The sequence below is a fragment of the Pan troglodytes genome, chromosome 18 (assembly GCF_028858775.2).
Source record: "Pan troglodytes isolate AG18354 chromosome 18, NHGRI_mPanTro3-v2.0_pri, whole genome shotgun sequence".
Lineage (NCBI taxonomy): Eukaryota > Metazoa > Chordata > Mammalia > Primates > Hominidae > Pan > Pan troglodytes.
The window spans coordinates 2615585-2631682 of record NC_072416.2 but is presented as its reverse complement, the minus strand read 5'-3'; the positions used below and the strand labels follow the sequence as shown (position 1 = coordinate 2631682).

Below are 16098 nucleotides of genomic sequence, written 5' to 3'. Positions count from 1 at the left end.
GGGCCCTCAGCCTCCCTGAGGTGCAGACCAAGTTGCCACACCCCAGAGCCAGTGTCCACGCCATCGGTGGGGAATTCATGCCAAGAGACCGAAGGACAGACTCTCGGGACGAGATGTCATCCCACCAGAGGGGATGAGGTGGTGGGATCCCAGCACCCCTGATCGGAAGCTCCCCAAAGTGCGGTCCAGGGAACTCAGGGGGTCGGTGCCCGGATCATGAGTGTGGGGCGCGCTGCAGTATCGGGCACCACCGAGGCAGGCCTAGGAGGGGATTCCGTGTCTTGTCTACCCTGCAAACTGGAGCCTGCGCAGGGTGGGTTGTTCGGGCCCTTCACGCTCCGTCCGTCCCTGCGCAGCAGCATTGGTCGAGGCTCCCTCCCCAGGGCTGGTGGCCGCCGGCACAGCCACCTTTGACGCGGGTTGTTCCCTAGGTATGTGCAGGAGGTTATGCGGCGGGGACGTGCCTGCGTCAGGCCAGCGTGCGCGCCGGTGCTGCACGTGGTACCAGCCGTGTCGGACATGGAGCTCTCCGAGACAGAGTACGTGCGTCCTGAGGGTCCTCCCGGTCCTGCCCACCCCAGCCCGGGCGTCCCAAGCCAGGTCCCATCATAGAGCCGCCGTCCTGGGGCTTGAGCTCGGGTACCACGCTCAGAAGCAGCTGTGGCAGGAGAGGGTCCCGTGGCATCAGACTCGAAGCTGCCCGAGAGCCTTCTCCTGTCTCCATCAAAGGAGACGCTGACTGTCCAGCATGATGACAAGTGACCAAAAGGCCCGGCTGGAGGCCTGGGCACAGCCAGCCCCTGCATCCACACAGGTGTCACGGCCCGGCTCCCTGTGGGGCAGAGACCTGCCTGCGCCTCCACCCGGCTTGGAACGGGCCGGTCCCTGCCAGGCCTGACTTGAGCAGGCTCGGGGCTGCAGGTGCTGAGGTGCCCGGGGCGCGTCTGCTTGCAGTGTGGGTCTCAACCATGCGCGTCTGTCCAGCCCGTGCAGTCAGTGAGTCGGGGCTCTGCTCCCACCTACAATGCTGACTGCTCTGAGCCCGTGAGAAAGGGCTCAGACCATGTGATCCCACATGGGCCGTGTTGACAGCGCCTTTATGTGCTCAAGGTGGTAGGAGGAGGGGGCACACCCCAAAAGGGGCCTTGAGAACAAGGGTCCCCCAGGCCTTGCCAGGCTTGCCCCAGATGCAGGTTTGTTGTGGCCCTCATCGTGTAGGCGGTCTTGGGGCAGCCTTCACCTGTCCCTGGGGCAGCCCCCACGTGTTGGCTCTTCTCCGATGGGCCTGGCTCCAGGAGGCTCCGAGGATGTGGCACTGGGAGGACGTCTAAGCCCACGTGGCTGGGGGCCTGGTGTGCAGAGGACGGTCACGTGGCTCAGGTGGCCATGAGGCCTTCCCGCCCTGGTGTTGGCTCTGGAAGCCTCTGGTGCACCCAGCCAGGAGGAGGCCCAAGGGCTGAACCCCAGTGGGCCAGGGGCAGCTTCTGGAGTCACTTGGAGGACAGGTGGCGGCGGGGTAGCCGAGTGGGGGGGCGAGAGCAACCAGGCCCCGCCCGTCATCCCGGCACGGCTGTGGAAGCATAGCACCTGTAAGAGGAGGGCCCAGCTCAGCCTGGGCAGGAGACGGTGCCAGCCCCGCCCCCTCTGAAGGGCCTGCTGGCCACCCCCGCCCCAGTCCTCCGACAAACTTCGCTGCGGGGTCAGGTTTTCCAGAAATCATGCACAGTTCTGTTTGTCCAATCCCTGCCCTTCAGATGTTTTTAAGGTTTGGGGGCCGTAGGTCTTCCTGAGATAGGAGCCCTGCAGCCTGCCCTGCCATCCTAGAGGTGGGAGCTGCAGTGCACCTGGCAGCCAGGCCCGGGCCAGTCGAGGGTGGGGCTGTGAGGCAGCAGGGAGACCTTCGTGCTCCCAGTGAGCGGAGTCGACTCCACTGCTAGTGGGCTAGATCCCAGATTGAGATGCTGTGCGGGGGCAGCGGGGCCTCGGGCCCCAGGTGTTTGAATGGGGTGCTGCTCACCCCTGCAGGCCTGCCCCGCCTTACACTGGCAGCCTGAGGCCAGCAGGAGGGACCCTGTGGGACCTCAGTCCAAAACCAGGCACCACCGCTGCATCTCTTTCCCCAGGACAAGATCGCAGAGGAAGGTGGGCGGCGGGAGTGCCCAGCCGTGTGACAGCATCGTTGTGGCGTACTACTTCTGCGGGGAACCCATCCCCTACCGCACCCTGGTGAGGGGCCGTGCGGTCACCCTGGGCCAGTTCAAGGAGCTGCTGACCAAAAAGGGCAGCTACAGGTGAGTGTGAGGGCTGGGGTGCCCACTCCCCGCACGAGTATGTGGGTGCCCAACGGTATGAAAAAGAGGGTTTCCAGCCGGGCACAGTGGCTCACGTCCTAATCCTGGCACTTTGGGAGGCTGAGGTGGGCGGATTGCCTCAGCTCAGGAGTTCGAGACCAGCCTGGGCAACATGGTGAAACCCCGTCTCTACTAAAAATACTCAAGAAATTAGCCAGGTGTGCTACTTGGGAGGCTGAGGCAGAATTGCTTGAACTCGGGAGGCAGAGGTTGCAGTGAGCTGAGATCACGCCACTGCTCTCCAGCCTGGGTGACAGAGCGAGACTCTGTCTCTACCCCCGCCCAAAAAAAAAAAAGAAAAAGGGCTTCCGGCCATTTCAGCTCCATGTCCCTCATCTGCAACTAAAGCCACTTCTCCAAGCCCTAGGCTGAGGGTGGCATCAGGCTTGCGGCCCCACAGGACTGAGAGGGTCCAAAGGGACCCCCGTCCAGGGCCCTCATCTTCGGGGTGGGAAAACAGAGGCCAGACCCTTAGACAACGATGGTCTGAACCTTGTGTTAGGCTCCCCTGGGCTGACCTTGTCTCCAGGCCCTGGATTCATCTGCTTTTGCCTGACTGAAAAGCCAAGCCCCCTCCTACCAAGGTTCATTCGCCCTGGGCCACTCAGCCCTGCAGGGCCCTGCGTGCAGCCAGCCTTGGAGACTCCCGAGTGAGCACTGGGCGGTGAGCAGAGGGGGCCTGACCCCAAGAGCCTGGCAGAGCCTGGCGGGTGCTTCCCACCGTCCACAAGCCACTGTGCAAACACCCCATGACTGCAGATGTGGTGCTGAGGGAGGGCCCCAGTTGGGGTCACCTCCATGACGGGGCTCAGCCCTTGGGAAGCAGACACCCCACACCCGTCCACTTCCCCCCTGCAACTCCTGAGATCCACTTCCCCCCTGCAACTCCTGAGAGGCTGGGGCAGGTACTCCCAGGGGGATGCGGGGTGCTCCCAGCAGGCAGTGAACTCACCCCCCATGGCTGCCCACTTCACCCACATGTGGTCATTGCACTGTTCACTGTTGCCCTGGGAGGGGGGCACACATGCAGTGGGGGCCGTGGGGCATGGACAGGAGGCTCCTCGGGATGGGGGTGTGGACACGCCGTCCCCTGCCACAGGCCTCCTTCCCATCTGCGGTGCTGCCTGCTCACTGCCCTCCTCACCTCCGTCCTGCAGATACTACTTCAAGAAGGTGAGCGACGAGTTTGACTGTGGGGTGGTGTTTGAGGAGGTTCGAGAGGACGAGACCGTCCTGCCCGTCTTTGAGGAGAAGATCATCGGCAAAGTGGAGAAGGTGGACTGATGGGCTGGTGGGCTGGCTGCTGCGCCAGGCGAGGCCCTTGGCGGGCACGGGTGTCACGGCCAGGCAGATGACCTGGTACTCAGGAGCCCGATGGGGAACAGTGTTGGGTGTGCCACCCATCCCTGTGGTCTACCCGTGTCTAGAGGCAGGTAGGGGGTCCCTCCAAGTGGTCCACAAGCTTCTGTCCTGCCCCCAAGGAGGCAGCCTGGACCACTCCTCATAGCAATACTTGGAGGGCCCAGCCCAAGTGGGGCAGCCGAGGTCCCTGCTGCCAGCTTCAGGTGCCCCCCCCCCCCATCCCCCAGCACCTCCCTTGGGCACGTGTGCTGAGATCTACTTTCCCTCTGAGATTTGCCCACGTACCCTGGCCTGGCTGGGGCCCAGGCCCAGATGCAGAGGCCTGCAGGGCCTCTGTCAATTGTACGCACCACCGAGTGCCTTCAACACAGCTAGTCTCTTGCCTGCCACTGTGTGAATCGGCGACGGAGCACTGCACCTGCCTCCGGCCGCCGGCTGTGCAGTCCCGGGTCCTCCTTTCTGAGGGCCCGTGTAAATATGTACATTTCTCAGGCCAGGGCCAGCAGGGGCTGCCCGAGTCTGTTTTTCATGCGATGACACTTGTACAATTATCTTTTCAAAGGTACTTGGATAATAATGAAATAAAACTGTTTTTGAACCTGCCCTGGCTGTGGTGTGTCTGCTGCAGGTGGGGCCTGGCCTGGGTCTCCCAGCCTCAGCCCCCCTGGTAAAGGAGGGCACACTGGCCTCCAGCAGGCATGGGGATCACCTGTGACTCAGAGGCTGGCAGGGCTAGAGCAGGAACGTGCTCCACCTTCCTGCCCTGGAGCCCCCAGCTGGGCAGAGCTGCATCAGGCCAGCCTTGCTGAGGGACCAGGCACACAGAGTCCAGAACCAAGCTCTTTCTTTATTCACAGTGCACAGCTCCCTCTGGTACCCAAGGGGGTGGCTCCTGTCCAGCAGTGAAGGGGGGGGGGTGACGGGGGCAGCTACAGTTCCTCCTTGGACCCCATAGTGGAGTTGGCCGGTGGCTCCTAGAAAGGGTCACAAGTGCAGCTCGAAGCTCTGCTCCCAGCCTACCCCTGCCCCCGCCCCTGCCAGCCCTGTGTAAAGAGGATTTGTGCAGAGGCCTGGAGCCCTGGCTTAGGGACACCCACCAGGAATGGGGCTGCTGGCTCCTCCGGGGGCTCCTCCTTGGGCAGCACGCCCCCATTGTCCAGGAACTTGGAGAAAGTCTCCAGATCCCTGGTGCTTTTGTATTCAATCACCTGAGAAGAGGCAGGGGAATCTGGAGGACACGGGCCCAGCCCCCCGCCCAGCAAGATGGCACCCTGGCTTCCTCCCCAGCCACCTGTCCGCCATACCTTCCGACCTGGCCCTGCTGGGAAGTACTTGAGGGTAGGGAAGCTGTGCACAGCGAAGGCATCCAGCTCGTTGGCCGTGGCATCCAGCTCAGCAATGATGATGTCCTCGTGGTCTTGGTACTTCTCAGCCAATGCCTCCCAGGCAGGGGCCATCTCCTTGCAGTGGGTACACCACGGGGCATCTAGGATGGGAGCCGTTGAGCACAGCCATCTGGGCAGCCCCTGCCCAGCCCACACCACCCCTGCCTCCCTCAACACTCACAGAACTTGACAAACACATTCTTGGTTTCGTCAAAAGCCACCTGCTCAAAATTCTTGCTCACGAGGGTCTTAACTGGCCGCTGATCCCAATCAGGGGGTATCTCCTGGCTCAGGAGATAGGGCTGAGGGAAACCAGGACAGGTGCTTTGCCAGGGGTCCTCTGCAGGGTTCAGGAGGTCCTGTGCAGGGCCTGGGGGTCGGGGGGGAGGTCCTGTGCAGGGTCAGCGGAGGGGGGAGGTTCTGTGTGGGGGGGCGGTGGGTGGGAGGTCCTGTGCGGGGCCGGGGGCAGGTGGGGGGCAGGTCCTGTGCGGGGCCAGGGGCAGGTGGGGGGGAGGTCCTGTGCAGGGCCTGGGGGTGGGGGAGGTCCTGTGCGGGGTCAGCGGGGGGGGCAGGTTCTGTGTGGGGGGGTGGTGGGGGAGGTCCTCTGCGGGGCCTGACAGGGAGGTCCTCTTCAAGTTTGGGAGAACTGCGGGGTTTGGTGGGGTGAGGGACCTCTGTGGGGTTGGGGTTGGGGTTGAGGTTGGGGTTGAGATTGGGGTTGGGAGAACCATGGGGTTGGGGTTGAGATTGGGGTTGGGAGAACCATGGGGTTGGGGTTGAGATTGGGGTTGGGAGAACCATGGGGTTGGGGTTGAGATTGGGGTTGGGAGAACCATGGGGTTGAGATTGGGGTTGGGAGAACCATGGGGTTGGGGTTGAGATTGGGGTTGGGAGAACCATGGGGTTGAGATTGGGGTTGGGAGAACCATGGGGTTGGGGTTGAGATTGGGGTTGGGAGAACCATGGGGTTGGGGTTGGGAGAACCGTGGGGTTGGGAGAACTGCGGGGTTGGGGTTGGGAGAACCGCGGGGTTGGGGTTGGGAGAACCGCGGGGTTGGGGTTGGGAGAACCGCGGGGTTGGGGTTGGGAGAACCATGGGGTTGGGGTTGAGATTGGGGTTGGGAGAACCATGGGGTTGGGGTTGAGATTGGGGTTGGGAGAACCATGGGGTTGGGGTTGGGAGAACCGTGGGGTTGGGGTTGGGAGAACCGTGGGGTTGGGAGAACCGCGGGGTTGGGGTTGGGAGAACCGCGGGGTTGGGGTTGGGAGAACCGCGGGGTTGGGGTTGGGAGAACCGCGGGGTTGGGGTTGAGATTGGGGTTGGGAGAACCATGGGGTTGGGGTTGGGGTTGGGAGAACCATGGGGTTGGGAGAACCATGGGGTTGGGGTTGGGAGAACCGTGGGGTTGGGAGAACCGTGGGGTTGGGAGAACCGCGGGGTTGGGGTTGGGAGAACCGCGGGGTTGGGGTTGGGAGAACCGCGGGGTTGGGGTTGGGAGAACCGCGGGGTTGGGGTTGGGAGAACCGCGGGGTTGGGGTTGGGAGAACCGCGGGGTTGGGGTTGGGAGAACCGCGGGGTTGGGGTTGGGAGAACCGCGGGGTTGGGGTTGGGAGAACCGCGGGGTTGGGGTTGGGAGAACCGCGGGGTTGGGGTTGGGAGAACCGCGGGGTTGGGGTTGGGAGAACCGCGGGGTTGGGGTTGGGAGAACCGCGGGGTTGGGGTTGGGAGAACCGCGGGGTTGGGGTTGGGAGAACCGCGGGGTTGGGGTTGGGAGAACCGCGGGGTTGGGAGAACCGCGGGGTTGAGGTTGGGAGAACCGCGGGGTTGAGGTTGGGAGAACCGCGGGGTTGAGGTTGGGAGAACCGTGGGGTTGAGGTTGGGAGAACCGCGGGGTTGAGGTTGGGAGAACCGCGGGGTTGGGGTTGGGAGAACCGCGGGGTTGGGGTTGGGAGAACCGCGGGGTTGGGGTTGGGAGAACCGCGGGGTTGGGGTTGGGAGAACCGCGGGGTTGGGAGAATTGCCGGGTTGAGGGGGGCCTCTGCGGGGCCTGCAGGGCCAGGGGGCTCTGAGAGCTGCTGTTCCCACCCCCTGCCAAGCTGGTGGGATGACGTCAGGGTTCCCCTTCCATTATGAGCAGTCTGCAGCAGACCTTGACTTGGCCGTTGAGGACTGCATGGCAGAAAGCAGTGATGGATGCTGCGGTGACAGGGCCCCCATCCACAGGCGCATACTTTTTAGTGGTTTCAAGGTTGACCAAGCGCAGAGTGGGGGCTGCCTCAGCCTTGAGGCCAAAGTACTGCAGCACGTGCTCATTGTCGGCCACCACGTCCACCACCACGAACAGCACCTGTGGCAGGGAGTCCATGCTGGCACCGGCCACTCTCCCGCTGCCCCTTTCCCCCAGCCCCCCAGTACCTGCCCCCATCCAGCTGCCCCTCCCCCTGGACCCCAGTACCTGCCCCCGGAAGCGGGGAGCTGCCTCCCCAAAGCCCGCTAGGAGCTCCCGGTGCGCAGCCAGCGTCTGGTTGACAAAAAGCAGCAGGTGGTTGAGGATCCTGGCCGCGAAGATCTTGGCAGACGTCTACAGTAGGGAGGGTGCTCATGACTCCACAGGACCCCCAGCCTGGGCACCCCCATCCCTGGACGACTCTACCCTGGGACACCCCCAGCCCAGGCACTGCAGCCTACGCACCTGGCTATTGAACTCCGTGACCAGGCGCATGCTGTGTGTGACCAGGAAGCGCAACAGATCCCCCAGGTCCAGGCCAAGCTCCTCGTCCACGGCGAAGTCTGCCCGCCCCTCGTCAAACTGGACAGCAGCAGGTGGGTCAGCGGGCGCGGCAGCCGGACCCCAACCCTCACCTGGGCCTGACCTACCTTCTTGAAGAGAACCACAGTGTCCTTGCTGAGACCAAACTGCTGAAAGAGCCGCGGCCGGTCTGTGAGGCCAAAGGTCATGTCCAGGGCGTCCTGGGCCAGGGCCAAGAAGGCGGCCACGTCCTCGTCCTGCAGGTCCTGAGGGGCCTGGCCCTGTGAGGCCACCTGGTCCCACCCACAGTCACTGCCCTCATGGCCCGGCCCCCCATGCCCAGTGGCTCACCTGGAAGAAGCCGATGACCACTAGGTCCCGGCCACCGATCAGCGCCTGGGCGGCCGCCTCGTCCTCCAGCCGCGTGGCACTGGGCCCCACCCGCCGTCGCAGCCACTCGGCAATGCCCTCAGCGTCCCGTGGTCCTGCAGGGAGTCCCCCTCAGCCTCGGCCTGGCCACCGCCCCCCCGTGACCGGCCTGCCCCTCACCTGTGTACTCCTCCGGGTGCGTGCGGTTCCCGTTGCGGAAGAACTTGAGCGTAGGGTACTCCGTCACACCAAACTCCTCAGCCAGCTCGCGCTGCGCGGGCCCGTCCACCTTGGCCAGCGTGACCACCGTTGACTCGGCCGCGAGCACGGCAGCTGCCTTGCTGTACTCGGGGGCCAGGGCCTGGCAGTGCCCACACCACGGGGCATCTGGGGGATGGGGCCGTGAGTGCCCCAGGCCACCACAACCCCAGGAGCACCCTCTCCACACCTGACAACCCAGCAGGGAACAAGCGTGCTGCTCCATTCTGCCCTGAGCCCTGGCCGTGGACAAGCCGAGCACCAGTGCCTCTTCGTGGCCCCCCAGGCTGCAGCACAGGGACCAGTAAGGCTTGGGAGAGCTCGAAAGACCATCCCCCTCCCCCAACAGCCAGGCTCGGTGGCTCACACCAGTAATCCCAGCACTTTGGGAGGCAGAGGTGGGCGTATCACCTGAGGTTGGGAGTTCGAGACCAGCCTGACCAACATGGAGAAACTCCATCTCTACTAAAAATACAAAAAATATTAGCCGGGATTGGTTGCGTACGCCTATAATCCCAGCTACTCGGGAGGCTGAGGCAGGAGAATTGCTTGAACCTGGGAGGCGGAGGTTGCAGTGAGCCGAGATAGGGCCATTGCACTCCAGCCTGGGCAACAAGAGCAAAACTCCATCTCAAAAAATAAAAATAAAAAGACCCCTCCCTTTCGTGCCTTGTATGGCTGGGGCTCCCGGGCCCACGTGGCTGCCTGTGAAGGCCTCCTAGGCAAGAACAGTTCCTATGTGTGTCAAGGGTTGCGTAAAGACCACAGGGCACACACGTCAGGGACCTCCATGGGCCCCCAAAGCCTGGACACTGCCTGGGCCTCTGCAGAGTCTGTGGGATGCCCCTGGCAGCTGGAGGAGTGGCCGGCAAGGTGGTGACTCTGGCACCGTGGCCGCTGGCCGAGCAGGGAGGCACAGGTGTTCTCAAGTCCTGTGGGTACCCCCAGTACTACCACACTGCTCCTGCCTGCCCCAACCAGACCCCCAGGCCCCTCCTAGAGAAACCCTGGGCACAGTGGGGGCAAGTGCCTGCGGGGAGGCCCCTCTTGGGCACAGTGGGGGCAAGTGCCTGCGGGGAGGCCCCTCTTGGGCACATGCCCTGCATTTGCCGGCAAAGGGTGGGGCCCCCAGGTGGGCTCTGCCGGTCCCCGCCGGTCCCCAGCCCCACTGGCCCCAGCACTCACAGAATTCCACCAGCAGGGCAGGGTGCTCCCGCAGGGCCAGGCCCAGGGTGTGGCGGCTCAGCACCAAGATCCCATCCTCCTTGGGGATTTCCTCCCCTGGAGGCTCCTCTGAGGGGCTCCTGGCTCCCTGTTCCTGACCCCATGGGCACGAAGCCCTGAGCAGCAGCAGCAGTAGTACAGGCAGAAGCTGGCGGCTCATGGTGCTGCCAGGGTGCGTGGGGCAGGGGCAGATAAGGGGGCCAGAAGCCAAGCAGCAGCTGCCACGTGGCACACAGGCCCAGTCCCAGCAAAGACAAGGCCCATGCGGCCGCCCCCAGCCCCCAGGGGAGGGGAGGCAGAAAGAGACGACACGCAGGGCACCGAGACAGGGCCATGTTTAATGGGACAGCTCAGGGGACAGCGCCAGGCCCAGGGGGTCCCGGGACAGAGCAGGGGCAGCAGGGGAGGGTCTGGTCACTCACGAGGGGTGCTGGGGATGCTTGGGGGTCCCTGTGCAACAACTGAGGGAGGTAGGGGAGACAAGGACTGGGGGTTCAGTCCTTCCAGTCCTGACAGATGTGGAGACCCCACTCCCAGGACAGGTGGTGCGTCCTGTCATCGTCGGTGAAGAGGGACACCACCAGATAGGGGCCCCGCACCAGCGCACCCCTCGGCGCTTCCTCCACCGGAGTCACAAACTCATACTCCTGGGCGCTCGGGCCGTAGCTGCCCACCATGTAGACGGTCTTGTCCACTAGGGAGAGCGAGGGCATCAGAGCTGTCCTCTGTCTGCCCCCGCTTCCCCTCCGCCCCGTTCCCCCCACCGCTGCCCTCACCGCGCAGGCCCCGGCGGTAGGTGTGGTGCAGACACTTGAGGCCGCTGACAATCTCCCTGTGGACCTGGGAACAGACGCATTAGGGGTTCCTCTGGGGGCCAGGCCTCTGGCTGTTGCCCCCACCCCCATCCCCTCCGCCCATTGCCCCGGCTCTCACCTTGAAGGTGATCTTCACTCTGTAATCAACACCTTCCTTCAGGACAAACACCTGGTCCTTCAGAACAGCCAGGTCCCCTATTGGGGAAACCTCAGCTAGGGTCGGAACTCCCCTACAGGCTGAGACCTGCTCCAGGAGCCCCCACGTGGGGTGTGGTACCCATGAGGTCTGCGACTGTGATGGCCCAGGGCTTGGAACGCAGGGGTGCAGAAGCGTGCCTGGGAGGGCCCTACCTGTGTTCAGGGTGCAGCATCCTGCGAGTTACCTGTGAGATCCATGACGACGGGCCCTGGAGCCTGTTCCGACAGGAGTGTCAGCCTGGTCACCTGCACATTGGGCAGGCTTGGGTCTGAGGAGAAACTGGAAGTCTGCAGGATGCCCCCCCACCCCCACCAGGCTCCTCACCAGCCCCCCAGACCCAGCCCTCCAAGCCTAGGCCCCTGCCATACCCACGGCCGGTGGCAGGGGCCCCAGCAGCACCCGCTTGTACTTGGCCAGGCTCCTGTCGTCCGGGTCCAGCTGCCGGATCTCCAAGAGGCTCTTCCTCCCCGGGGCCCGGTACTCGGGCACAGCCTCATCCAACACCTCGTCCACTGCTGGCGGCCCACCCTCCTTGTCAGCCAGGAGGACTGGGGGTGGGGAGGGGCGTGAGCAGCAGCCACTAGCAGACCCTGGCATTCGAGCACCAGGCTGGAGCCCCCTCTGGCCAGCTGTACCTCCCACTATCCAAAGGGACTCAAGGGAAGCCTCTGGGGGCTCAGGGAGAGAGCGAGCAGAGAGAGCGGGGCGGCCTGGGAGGTGCCGCACCGCACCCAGACCTTCAGGAGGGGCCTCCAGAGACCGCCAGGCCTGCAGCTCCTCTGGCCCAGATGTCCACAAGGGCCCCCTCCCTGACTCGGAGACCAAAGGGTGGGGGAGCGAAGACTTCAAATGAGGGCAGCCCAGGGTCAGGGGCTACCTGCTAGAGAGCAGCGGCCCTCGGCGGCCCCCCAAACCTACTGACCCTCTAGGGCCCTCTACCATCCTGCTCTGGGCTGGGGTCTCTGAACACTTTCCCACAGTCTGGGAGTTCCTCCCCATGGTGCTGGGGTGCCGGGGGCGGCTGTCTCCAAATCCCTGGGCTCAGGCTCTGCGCCGCCTCCCATGGCGCCCCGGGCTGGTGGTCTCCTGAAGCCCCTCTCCCTGGTGCCCTGGGCAGGGGTTTCTGAGTCCCTGCCCACTTCGCTCCAGTCTTCTCGGGGATCACCACACGCTCTGCAGAGCCTGAGCCCCAGCCCCAGCCCCACCCAAGAGAGAGGGGCTCCAGGCGGCTGTGTCCAGGGGGAGAGGGTCCCAGCGCCGCCGCTTCACAAGCGGACCCGTCCGCACCTCGTCCCTTCCCCACAGGGGTGGAGCCTGGATGAAGTCCCCCACCCCTGCCAGACCCCAGCCGGGGGGTCGGCGCCGCGAGGTCCCCATGCGCGCCCCCAAAGTTGCCGCGGGGGAGGGGCTACTCCCCGCCTGGGGCTGAGACCAGCCGAGCCCCCCGCCCCTGCCCGGCCCGCTCACCTCGGGCGCACAGCGCCAGCCGGAGCAGCTCCAGCAGCTGCGCCCCCAGCTCGCACGCGTCCAGGCCCAGCATGGTGGCGCGCGGCCCGGGCCGCCGCGGAGCCGCCGAGGAGCCGCCGCCCGCCCCGCCGCCGCCCCGCTCGGCGCTCAGCCCCGGCGCGACTGCGGTGAGCTCATCCCGGCCGGGAGCGCCCCCCGCGCCCAGCGCCGCGCCCGCGCCGCGCGCCCCCAGCCGCTCCGCGGACCCCGCGCAGCCCCGCAGAGACGCGCGTGTCGCCCGCACGGCGCCGGCACCCGGGTCGCCCCCGCCGGCGCGCCAGGACCCCGCACAGAAGCGCCTGGACGCGGACGCACGCAGCCGCGGTCACGATCCCCGCCGCCCGCCCGGCCCGTGCCCGGCTCTGGCCAGCAGGGCTGCCCCACCCCCACGGCGCGGCGGGAGCCTGAGGGGGTCTCCTGGGAAACCCTCTGCGGGGCGCCGTGGCGCAGGTGCGCCCCTATCCCCAGGGTCTCATTATCCGCGGCCACACCTGGGGCCGTACCGCGCGCCCCCTTCCCCTCCCCCGCTCCTGAGGGAGCTTCTGTCTGGGCCGAGGGGGACTCCGGGGGCCTGCCCAGCCTTGGGGTGAGGGGCTGGCCCAACACCCTACAGGTTCACGGTCATCAGTAGGGCGGGACCACAGTGGGCACGGGTCGCACGCACACCAAGGTGCGTCTGGAGCCACAGAGGCAACAAGGGCCCCTGAAAGGCTTAGCGACCTGGCTGGGCTGTGTGAGTTCCCAAGAGGGGGTGTCCCTGCAGGGCTCTTGGAAACCCAGTTACCGAGCCCCCTGTCCTCAGGGACAGGACACTGACAAGGGGGCGGAGTACAGAGACCGGAGCACAGAGGGGGCTTCTGATATTGACACCTAAACTGAGACCTCTGGGTGGGTGGGATGGGACCCGGCAGGGGACAGGGGTGAGCAGGCCCTGGCTGGGACAGCTGGACCAAAGGCCTGGGTCTGAATAAGGGAGAAGGGGTCCGAACACCAGCCTGAGTCCCTTTCTTAGACACCCCTGGCCGGCCCCCTATTCCTGGTTCCAGGGACACCAGAAATTAGACCCGCCCTTGCCAAGGAGCTCCTCAATTGAGAGAAGACCACCTTGGGTGCTAGGGGGCATTGGGGTTTGGGTGGGGACTGTCTCCCTTGCCCCCCAACTGCCCACAACCTCTCCAGGGCAGGATCCTATGAACTTGTGCCCAGGCCCCCCTAGAGCGCCACCTCTGCTGACCCTTCGCTGCAGGGAGCGGGGGCTGTTAGGACACTTGTCCCCAGGCCCACAGCTCCAGCTCCTGCAGCTGTTACCAGATAGAAGGTCTTGGAGCTGAGTTGTCCAGGTTCTTGGTGGGTTGAACAAAGAATTGAACAAAACGCACAAAGTAACAAAAGAACAACGAAACACAAGGAAACAAAACTGAGTCAGAAGAACGGAGTAAGGAAAGCACAGATTTACGGAAGGCAATTCACAGAGTGGGAGTGGGCTGGAGCAAGTAGCTCCAGAGCCTCTGTAATTAGGATTTTTATTAAGCAAAGGAACCTGACCACAGCCCTTGTGCCCTTTACAGGCCTCCAATTGGCTACACCCTATGAAGGATTGGCCCGAGACCAATCAGAGGTGAAGTGGAAACTTCTGTCTTGTTATGACAGCAGCCAGGATGTGGCTTGTGAGCTGCCCAATCCTTCCTAGAACTGGCTGCACCTGCTGTTCCGTTTCTTATGCCCAACCCTTGGCTACCCTCATTCCCTATTCTGCCTCACAGCTACCATGGGTGCCCACCCCTGCAGACAGGGCAGCCAGACCTGGGCCACCTCACCCCACCTGGGTGTGGGGCATGGGAGGGCTCACTGGGATCCAAGCGAGATGGTACCCTGGAGTAAGAGACCCCACAAGCCCCCTGCCCCAGCTCATGCTGAACCTGGCCTCTCCGGCAATGGAAATGGACTCAGACCAGTATGTTAGGGGCTCCCAGCCCAAGGCCAACCGCCCACCCTGCCCAGCCCCTAGCACCCTCTGAGTGGGTAAGGATGGGGAGAGGTACTCTGCCTCCAAGAAAGCAGAAATAGACCAGAGGTGGTGGTACACATCTGTAGTCCCAGCTACTCAGGACGATGGGGTGGGAGAATCACTTGAGCTCAGGAGTTTGAGGCTGCAGTGAGTTTATGATTGCACCACTGCACTCCAGCCTGGGTGACAGAATGAGACCGCCATCTCTCAAAAAATAAATACATAGCCAGGTGCCATGGCTCATGCCTGTAATCCCAACATTTGGGAGGCTGAGGCAGGAGGATCACTTGAGGCCAGGAGTTCAAGATCAGCCAGCCTAGGCAACACAGCAAGAAACTGAGGCCCTTACAGACAGGGATAAGCGAGGGGCTACGTGTATATTTATCTACAAAAATAAAAATGAAATTAAAAAAAAAAATTAGTGGCCAGGCGCGGTGGCTCATGCCTGTAATCCCAGCACTTTGGGAGGCCAAGGCAGGTGGATCACTTGAGGTCAGGAAGTTCGAGACCAGCCTGGCCAACACGGTGAAACCCCATCTCTACTAAAAATGCAAAAAAAAAAAAAAAAAAAAAGAAAAGAAAATTAGCCGGGCATGGTGGCGCATGCCTCTAATCCCAGCTACTTGGGAGCTGAGGCAAGAGAATCGCTTGAACCCGGGAGGCGGAGGTTGCAGTGACCCGAGATTGCACCATCGCACTCTAGCCTAGGCAACAAGAGTGAAACTCCATCTCAAAATAAATAAATAAATAAATAAATAAATAAATAAATAAATAAAGCAAGCAGAAATAGATGCATTTGCACCTTTTAAAAATGGTGCCGAGGCTGGGCTCGGTGGCTCAGGCCTGTAATCCCAGCACTTCGGGAGGCCGAGGTGGGCAGATCACCTAAGGTCAGGAGTTCAAGACCAGCCTGGCCAACAAGGTGAAATGCTGTCTCTACTAAAAATACAAAAATTAGCCAAGCGTGGTGGCGGGGGCCTGTAATCTCAGCTACTCAGGAGGCTGAGGCAGGAGAATTGCTTGAACCTGAGGCAGGAGGAGGAGGTTGCAGTGAGACGAGAACGCGCCATTGCACTCCAGCCTGACAGAGCAAGACTCAGTCTCAAAAAAAAAAAAAAAAAAAAAAAAAGATGCTGGCTGGGCATGCCTTTAATCCCAGCACGCTGCGAAGCTGAGGTAGGATGGACTGAGCCCAGGAGTTCGTGACCACCTTGGGCAACATAGTGAGACCTCGACTTAGTTTTTAAAAAATGATCTGACCGGGTGTGGTGGCTCACACCTGTCATCCCAGAACTTTGGGAGGCCAAGGCAGGTGGATCACCTGAAGTCAGGAGTTCGAGACCAGCCTGGCCAACATGGTGAAACCCCATCTGTACTAAAAATATAAAAATCAGCTGGGTGTGGTGGCGGGTGCCTGTAATCCCAGCTACTAGGGAGGCTGAGGCAGGAGAATCACTTGAACCCAGGAGGCGGAGGTTGCAGTGAGCCAAGATGGTGCCATTGCACTCCAGCCTGGGCAACAAGAGCGAAACTCCATCTCAAAAAAATAAAAAAATAATAAGATCTAGCCTCACTTGAGGTCAGGAGTTTGAGACCAGCCTGGCCAACATGGTGAAACCCCATCTCTACTAAACATACCAAAATCGGCCAGGCACAGTGGCTCACACCTATAAGCCTAGCACTTTGGGAGGCCAAGGCAGGCACATCACCTGAGGTGAGGAGTTCGAAACCAGCTTGGCCAACATGGTGAACCCCTATCTCTACTAAAAATACAAAAATTAGCTGGGTGTGGTGGCGCGTGCCTGTAATCCCAGCTACCTAGGAGGCTGAGACAGGAGAATCGCTGGAACCCAGGAGGCGGAGGCTGCAGT

At 62.8% G+C, this 16098-nt stretch overlaps 3 protein-coding genes across 12 annotated transcripts in view; 1 reads left to right on the top strand and 2 right to left on the bottom strand.

The window, feature by feature from the left end:
- Positions 1-4316, top strand: part of AXIN1 (axin 1) — a 72401-nt gene extending 68085 nt beyond the window's left edge. For 3 of the 5 annotated variants that reach the window (XM_024349594.3, XM_024349598.3, XM_024349596.3), the window contains 3 exons: positions 432-539; positions 2124-2291; positions 3509-4316. In XM_024349594.3, the coding sequence (XP_024205362.1) occupies positions 432-539; positions 2124-2291; positions 3509-3635 (403 nt within the window). In that variant the 3' untranslated portion in view covers positions 3636-4316. The remainder of the gene's footprint in view (positions 1-431; positions 540-2123; positions 2292-3508) is intronic. The other 2 variants (XM_024349595.3, XM_024349597.3) reach the window with 1 other exon arrangement.
- Positions 4317-4540: 224 nt separating this feature from the next.
- On the bottom strand, positions 4541-9950 carry PDIA2 (protein disulfide isomerase family A member 2). 6 transcript variants are annotated; one of them, XM_024349604.3, is made up of 11 exons: positions 9661-9950; positions 8398-8604; positions 8200-8333; positions 7977-8114; positions 7792-7908; positions 7555-7680; positions 7249-7446; positions 5280-5400; positions 5018-5199; positions 4811-4921; positions 4541-4687 (listed from the first exon to the last, which is right to left on the bottom strand). In XM_024349604.3, the coding sequence occupies exons 1-11, from the start codon at positions 9857-9859 to the stop codon at positions 4643-4645; spliced, it is 1578 nt and encodes a 525-aa protein (XP_024205372.1). In that variant the 5' UTR covers positions 9860-9950; the 3' UTR covers positions 4541-4642. The 6 variants fall into 6 exon arrangements, with proteins under 6 accessions (XP_024205372.1, XP_024205368.1, XP_054524068.1 ...); XM_024349600.3 differs by having other exon boundaries at positions 4811-5199; XM_054668093.2 differs by having other exon boundaries at positions 8398-9747.
- Positions 9951-10018: 68 nt separating this feature from the next.
- Positions 10019-12345, bottom strand: ARHGDIG (Rho GDP dissociation inhibitor gamma). The gene is made up of 6 exons (XM_016928995.4): positions 12181-12345; positions 11082-11261; positions 10898-10981; positions 10633-10709; positions 10476-10539; positions 10019-10393 (listed from the first exon to the last, which is right to left on the bottom strand). Exons 1-6 carry the CDS (start codon positions 12251-12253, stop codon positions 10194-10196), a joined length of 678 nt encoding a protein of 225 aa, XP_016784484.2. The 5' UTR covers positions 12254-12345; the 3' UTR covers positions 10019-10193.
- Positions 12346-16098: the final 3753 nt, after the last annotated feature.